General features: G+C 25.1%; 1 protein-coding gene across 4 annotated transcripts in view; it reads left to right on the top strand.

Moving 5' to 3' along the window:
* Positions 1-8573, top strand: part of LOC117179860 (dystroglycan) — a 74426-nt gene that overhangs the window by 40911 nt on the left and 24942 nt on the right. Inside the window, exons 7-8 of one of the 4 annotated variants that reach the window (XM_033372015.1) lie at positions 2679-2804; positions 5446-5853. The exons of 1 other annotated variant lie outside the window; for it this stretch is intronic. In XM_033372015.1, coding sequence (XP_033227906.1) covers positions 2679-2804; positions 5446-5853 — 534 coding nt within the window. The remainder of the gene's footprint in view (positions 1-2678; positions 2805-5445; positions 5854-8573) is intronic. 2 more of the 4 variants (XM_033372016.1, XM_033372017.1) reach the window with 2 other exon arrangements.

Genomic DNA, 8573 nt, shown 5'->3' with positions numbered 1-8573 from the left:
TTGGAATTCATCTCGTTTGGATAAAAACTCAATTATTTGATTGAAAAATTAATTATTTTGTTAAAAATGTAACTATTTTGTAAAAAAAGTCCTCTTTTCTATAAAAAATTCAACTACTTTGTTAAAATTTTTATTTCTTTTATTTGAAGGTTCATGTCTTTTGTTGAAAATACATTTTTGAAACTAACAATCTATACCATTTTTGGTTAAAAAATCATATATTTTGTTAACAATTCGTCTTTCTTTGTAGAAATTAAATTGCTTTATGGAAAATTTATACTTTTTGATTAAAAATTACATTTTTCGGTTGAATTATCAACTGTAAATATTTTTTGCTTGCAAAGTCGTTTTGTTGTAAATGCAACTATATTGTTAAAAATTAAAATCATAATTTTTGGGTGGAAAATTCGATTATTCACTTAAAGTTGAACTACTTAGTAAAAAAATTAATTTTTTCTTATCAAGGATTCATAATTAGAGTTGAAAATTTAACTATTTGCCTTTAAATTAGGTTAAAAATTCAGCTTTTTTGTAGATAATACTCTTTTTGACTTTAAAATTTAAAAATTTATTAAAATGAAATTGACCTTTTTTAGTAGAAATTTAATCTTTTTGGTTAAAAATGTATTATTTTTGGTCAAAAATGCAATTGTTTGGTTGAAATATGAACTGTACATCTTCTTGAGTTTAAAAGTCGATTATTTCACTAAGAGTTGAACTACTTTGTAAAGAAAAGACTTTTTTTTTTAACAAGGTTTTATAATTATAGTTGAAAATTTAACTATTTAGTTGAAAGTTTAACTCTTTGATTCAAAACTCATATTTTCCCCTTAAGAAATTCAACTTTCTGTAGATAATTCGTCTTTTTAACTTTAAAATTAAATAATTTCGTTGAAAATTCATGTATTTTGTTTGAAATTTGTCTTTTTTTGTAGATCATTAATTTTCTTGGCCGAAAATTCATGTTATTGGTTGACACTTTAACAACTTTGTTATAAATAAATTTTTTACGTTGAAAATTATTTATCTTCATTTGAAAATCTAACTATTATAGGATTGATTAAAAATTAATCGTATATATTGGGTAAGTTTGAAAACGTTTCTTTTATAGAACATTAATCTTCTTGGTCTAAAATTCACCTTTTCCCTTGAAAATTTAACAATTTCGTTCAAAATTCGTTTTTTTTCCTCGTTCAATTCAATTTTTTATCACAGTTTTTATCTGGAAATTGAACTATTCCATTTTTGGTTAAACTGTATCCTGTAAATTGTATTAGTTAAAACACCAATTATTTGTTAGAAAATTAATTTATTTGTTTTAGATTATGACTTGAAATATTATTTCAGTCTAAAATTTTTTATTTTCAACCCATTCAATTTGAAATTTTTGAATTAAAACAAGAAAATTTCGTTAATTATCAGCAATATTTGACCGTTCATTTAAAACAATCCATTACAAACAACTGTTAAAAACAACAAATTTGAAAAGAATGGTTCGAAATAGAAAACCTTGAATTGTTAAATTTGTAATGAGCTGAATATAAAGTTTAAACGCTACAATTTTAATTTAAAAAAAGATTTAGAATTAATTTAAAACTTGAAATTATTTCAAATAATTTGAAACGCGATTTAGACTTTTGCAGGTTTACAAAAATAATAAGCTTTTTGAGAATTGTACAGTACTTAAAAAGAATAACAAAAATTGTTGTGATTGCTAAGAACATTGAAAATGATTTTTTATTTTGACAAATAAATTTTAAGTGAGTATTTGAAAACACTTTAAAAATTTTAAAAAAAGAATCCGGAAGATTTTAAGAAAATTTTGTTATTTTACAGTTTTTTTAATTTTAGGAAAAAATATAATTAACAAAATATATCAATTTTCAACCAAAAAGTTTACTTTTTAACAAATTAAATTAATTTTCTATCAAATAATTGGTGTTTTAACTAATACAATATACAGGATAAAGTTTCAACCAAAAATTGAATAGTTCAATTTCCAGATCAAAACGATTAGTTTTTAATCAATTCTAGAATAGTTACATTGTCAGATAAAAAAAATTATTTTTAATCGAATCTATCTATTTATAGAATAGAATCTATCTCGGAGAAATCAACGAAACTGGAACTAACCGGACTTGGGTCGGAAACGTTGGGGTTCGGTCATATTTATTATGATGAGGATAATCGCGTACAGCTGTCTATGATCAAAAGCTACAAACTTTTCAAAAATGACGGTGTGAATTTTCACCAGTGTACCGTTTAAGGGTTAATATCCAAGAAATTTTCAAATAATTCAGATAAATGGGAGTGAATAGAATAATTAGTAAATAAGAATCTGATAGAATCCGTAAGAATTCAAGGTGAATTAATCAGTCTTTGGATTGAATTAAAAAATCGAAACTCAAGAAAGATACATTGAATTCAGTGGGTTTCAAGAAAATGTCGAAGAATTAGAAGGAATTAAAAAAGAATTCAATAAAATTGAGAAATCCTTGGGTTAATTATTTTTCTATCATAAGTAACTAAAAAAAAAATCGCGACATTTTGAAACATGAACAGTAATAATAACTATTTCCTTTTAAAAAGTAACTTACCCATCACTGTAATTTGCTCGTATTTGGGAAATTGTATATTATAACTATATAGTTTACAAATAAATCACCTTGGTTTCCTAGCAAATTGAAGATATTGATGAGCACGACATAGTTCCAATTCTCGATCACGGAGCAGCATATGGTTTAAATCCATCATCTACATCTAGTATCACCACTACTACTACTCCTTCTCCTCCTATTACGACAGTGAGTGTTTATTGCTTTAACGATGATATTATCGTTCGAGTGATACGTACTTGGCTTCCTGGTGAATCCTTTAATTATTAATTAACAAACCTTATTGGTTTTACTTTGTCTATCACTTCTTTTTCTTTAACTTCTCGTCTTTAACCAAGTGCGCGTCAATGCTTAAAGGATTTCCTGTGCTTGCAAAACATTTTCTAACAATTGCTTTACAAATATTGTCCTTTATCCTACTATCACTTGATATAGATAGTACTTGTAAAACTATTTCTGTTTGTTTTTTATGTTGAATATTAAATAATGCCAATTACTGGTATATTATTATTTGTTGAAGTGAAAAAAAATGGCCTCAGCCTGGATTTGAACCGGGAATTTCACTATACATGAGTGGAGCGTTTACGCCACAACAAATAATAGACCAATAATCGACTTTAGTTAATATTTAACACAAAAAATTAACTAATTACCCTGTTCGACAAAATAACTTGCTTAAAAAAATATTTGTTTATATTTTTACAAGCGATCTACATCGAGTGGTATATAATAATAAAAGTTGAAATTGTGTTGTACAGTAATTCAATTACAGGGTTGCTACGGTCCAGGTAATTGTAGAAAGTTAGGAAAATTCAGGGAATTTGAAACTGGTCAGGCAATTTCAGGAAAACTTGAAAGAACCTGGGATTTTTCAATAAACTAAAGTTGAAGTTTAGGGGTAATCTACAAATTACGTAAGGCGTTTTTCTAAAGCTTTCTTTTAGCATGAAAATTCAACATTTTGGATAAAATTTTTTTCTTTATGGACTAAAAAACATTTCTTCGTTGGAATTTTATCTTTTTGGGTAAAAATACGACTGTATGGTTGAAAAGTTCGGTTTAAAAATCAAAATCTGTTTTAGTTGAAATATCAATTAATACATTTTCCGTTGACGGTTCATTTTGTTGGTTCAAAATTCAACTATGTAGGTGAAAGTGGAATTATTTTGTTCAAAATCTTAAACTGAAAATTCAACCACTCCGTGTTTGGTTGAAATTGTATCTTCGTTAGTTGAGAATTTAAGTGTTTGGTCAAAAATTGATGTGTTTTGTTGAAAATTCGTCTTTTCTGGTAAAATATTAATCTTTTTGGCTAAAAATTAATTTTTCTTGGAAAAAAATTAATCTTTTATGGGTAAAACTGCAATTGTTTAGTTGAAAAGTTCGGTTTAAAATCAAAATATTCTTTAGTTGAAAAATAAAATATTACATTTTCCGTTGACAATTCATCTTTTTCGGTTAAAAATTGGTCTTTTTTGTTAAATATACTTTTTTTTTTTTAATTGTACTATTTTGTTCAAAACTCGTCTTTGTGATAGATTGTGATAGAACATTTATGTTCTTGATGGAAAATTGATCTTTTTGCTTGAAAATTCTTTTATTTGATTGAAAATTTAACCATTTTGTTGAAGATTTATTTTTATGGTTCAAAGTTAATTTTTGTAACTGAAGTAGTAACTATTCCATTTTTGATTAAAAATTTATTTTTTCTTGTTCAAAATTCAACTGAAATATTTCTTGAATGATTATTCAACTTTTTTTTTAATTCGCCTTTCCTGTTTAAAAATATCATCCATTTTAGTAGAAATGACATCCGTTTTGGCTTAAACTGCAATTATGTGGTTGATAAGTTTGGTGTAAAAGAAAAATATTGTTTGGTTGAAATATCTGCTATTACATTATTCGTTGAAAATTCTTCTTTTCTAATTGAAAATTTAACTACTTAGATAAAAGTTGAACTACTTCGTTAAAAATTTATTTTTTGGTTGAAAATGTATCTCTTTAGTTGAAAATTGAATTATTTTGTTGAAAATTCGTTTTTTTTTGCTGTTGTTAAATTATTATTTTTTAACTAAAAATATAACTTTTCTATTTTTGGTTGAAAGTTGATATTTTTCAATAGTTTAAAGTAACTTTTTTTCCTAATCAACTAAACAATCTTGTTTGTTGAAAATAAGAATTTTTGTTGTTAAAAATTCATCTCTTTGTTTAGAAATTGGACTATTTTTGTGAAAATTCTTTTCCTTTGTTGTTGAAATTAAATGTTTTTACTGAAAATTAAAATTTTCCATTTTTGGTTGAAAAATTTTCTAGTTGAGAATTTAACTATATTTTTGAAAATTCGTCTTTTAGGAGATTAATCTTCTTGGTTGCTAATTCATCTTTTTGCTTAAAAAAAATCAACTATTTGGTTTTAAAATTCATTTATTTTCTTGAAAATACAATATCTCTAAGTTTTAATATATATGTGGGTTTTTTATTTTTTTATCAGTAAAACCCGCTTGTACATAACATCAGAACGTAAATCGCTTTACGTAATTTGTGGATGACGATTAACAAAATCATCCATGCCATGACACTAAAAGTCTTATGTGTAAGGTTGTTTTTATATCCACGAGAAAATTTGATAACGGTCAGGGAAACTGAAAAAGTGTGGAAATTTCGAGATTGGTATTTGGTAGCAATCCTGAATTAGATCTTTTCACTTCTCATGAGAGAATTTACGCTATGTAAATTCAATCTAGACTGTGTTGGTCGCGTTTGCTCCATTGAAACTGTATAACTAACCGAAGTTTCTTGCTATACATCGCATCTACTAACAATTTCACAGGCAATGACCACACAATCTTCATCGACTGTCGTTCCAATGACGACGACGGTAACAACTCCAGGTTCAACAATTCCACAAACCACAACGGTAACTGTTACCCAAAGACCAATGACGACAGCGACGGCAACATCAACCGTTCAGCCAACGACTTCCGTTGCCGATACTTCCAATACTGTTGTTTTGACGACATTCCCTTCAAATTTTGACACTACATACGATTTGTTGGAGAAAATTAGGCAAACAGAGGATGACTCTGATAATACTATTGTACCAATCGATTCTTCAGAGAACGCAACTACTTTGTTCTTCATGACAACAGCACAACCTAGCAGTACCATGGATATCGTGACAACGGCGAATGACAAACAAGAAACGAAAACTTATCTTGTAAATGTAACTACAGAAGAGGTAATGCTTACTGCTTCATGCTTAAGATTTGCTTGCAGTTATAAATATTAGAAATGGCTTGCTATCACTGTTGAAATTAATTTTTTCTGTATATATACCAGCTATGCGATTACTGCTTTTCCTATTTAAATATCCACTATCTTGGTAGTAGAATTTTTAATTTTAGTATTATGTATATATTACAATCAGGGTCTGAAATGTTGCGTAGTCGGAAATACTTTCTGCAGGCCGGATGTAAATGTGTCAGGGTGGCTACCCCTACCTGGAAATGTCTGGAAATGATGTTCATTTGTAAAAATAGCCTCATATTAATGTATTTAACTATTTTGTGAAAGTTATTTCTTTTTTGTAGTTTGAATTTCATTTTTTTTTACAGAAAATTTAATTATTCTATTTTGGTTTGAAAATTGATGGTTTTTCTTTGCAATTCATCTTTTTGCAATTTTTTCTCTCTTCACTGCAACATTTTTTATAATTGAAGATTCAACTTTTTTGAGGAAATATTAACTGCTACATTTTTTACTCCGATTCCATCCTTTTGGAATTAAAATTTAATTAATTGGGTAAAAGTTGAATAATTTTATTAAAAAATTATTTTTGTTTGAAAAGATTCATCATTTTACTTAAAAATTTATCTCTGGTTGAAAAATAAAATATTTGGTTGAAAATTCGTCTTTTTAGTTGGAAATTAATTTGTTTATCAGAAAATGTAATTATTCTATTTTGGATTAAAAATGTATCGTTTTTATTTGAAAATTCATCCTTTTGCTTAAAATCCAACAGTTTATTTGCAATTTTTTCTCTCTCTTCACTGAAAATTATTTTATAATTGAACATTCCACTTTTTTGATGAAATATTAAATACTGCATTTTTTACTCAGAATCCATTCTGTTGGAATTAACATTTAATTACTTCGTTAAAAGTTAAACTCTTTTGTTAAACATTATTTCTTTTCAGTAAAACATTTATCATTTTAATTGAAAACTTATCTCTGGTTGAATAAATCAAATATTATTTGAAAATTCATTTTTTTTTAGTTTGAAATTAATTTTTTTAACAGAAAATTTAATTATTGTATTTTGGGATGAAAATTGACTGTTTTTGGTTGAAAATTTATCTTTTTACTTGAAAATCCAACAGTTTCTTTGCAATTTTTTCTCTCTCTTCACTGAAAAACCTTTTTTAATTGAACATTCCACTTTGTTATGAAATATTAACTACTACATTTTTGACTCCGAATCCATCCTTTTGGAATTAAAATTTGATTACTTGGTTAGAAGATAAACTTTTTTGTTAAAATTCTTTTTTTGTTGTTGTAAGGATTCATAATTTTAATAAAAGATTTATATCTGGTTGAAAAATAAAATATTTGGTTGAAAATTCGTTTTTTTAGTTTGAAATTAACTTTTTTAATGGAAAATTTAATTATTCTATTTGGATTCTATTTTGGATTTTGGAATTAAAATTTAATTACTTGGTTGAAAGTTTAACGCTTTTGTTAAAAATTCTTTTATTTATTTTTTTTTATTTTTAATAGAAGATTCAATAACTTTAATTGAAAATTCATCTCTTTAGATGAAAAATAAACTATTTTTTGAAATTTGGTTTTTATTTTGCTGTATATTAATTGTTTTAACTGATAATACAATTATTGCAGTTGAATGTTAAATCATTCTAGTTAAAAATACATCTCTTTGGTTAAAACTTAATTTTTTAAATTAAAAATGTAACTATCCCATTTTTGGTTGAAAAATTAGCTTCTTGGTTTTAAAACTCATATTTTTGTTGAAAATTCAATTATTCCAATTAAATATTCATACTTTTAGCTGAAAATTCATTTTTAAAATTTTAAAGTCAACTATTCCAATTGAAGATTCACCATTTTATTTGAAAAATCATCACTTCATTTGAAAATCAAACTATTTTTTGTAAAATAATTTTTTTGTTTGAAAATAATTTTTTTATCTGAAAATATAACTATTACAATTGAATATTCCATCATTCTCGTTGAAAAATCGTCTTTAAATTTAAAAAAATTTTAACTGAAAATGTAACTATTCCATTTTTATTTGAAAATTGATCTTTCTTAGTTCAAAATTCAACTATTTTATTGAAAGTTTGTCTTTTTTAGTTGAAAATCCATGTATTTTGTTTGAAAAGTCGTCTTTTTTAGTAAGAAATTCATCTTCTTGTTTGAAAATTCATCTTTTCGACTGAAAATTGAAATATTCCAGTTAAATATTCATATTTTTAACTAAAAATTTCATGTTTTTGGTAGAAGATAAAATTACTTTGTTGTAAGTTAAAATCTTTTTTTTTTATTAATTCACCTTTTTAGATTAAAATTCATATGTTTCAGTTGAACGTTCATCATTTTAGTTAAAAATACCTTACTTTGGTTGAATTTTTTTTTTGGTGGAAAATTAATTTTTTAACTGAGAAATATAACTTCAATTTTTACTTTAAAACTGATCTTTTTATTTAAGAATCTAAATATTTTGTTGGAAAATTGGTTATGTTGTTAGAAAATTAACTTTGTTGTTGAAAAGTCCACTATTTAGTTAAAAGTTCATCTATCTCGTTGAAAATTTATACATCTTTATTTGAAAAATTATGAATTTGAAGAGGTTTAAAATTATCTAATTCATTCAATTATTTGTTTACAAATTCAATTTTCATATTGAACATTCATATTTTCGAGTTGAAAATTCAACTCTTC

Source organism: Belonocnema kinseyi, chromosome 9, assembly GCF_010883055.1.
Source record: "Belonocnema kinseyi isolate 2016_QV_RU_SX_M_011 chromosome 9, B_treatae_v1, whole genome shotgun sequence".
Taxonomy (NCBI): Eukaryota; Metazoa; Arthropoda; class Insecta; order Hymenoptera; family Cynipidae; genus Belonocnema; species Belonocnema kinseyi.
The sequence above is the reverse complement of the archived record's forward strand: the minus strand, read 5'-3'. Positions and strand labels throughout refer to the sequence as shown.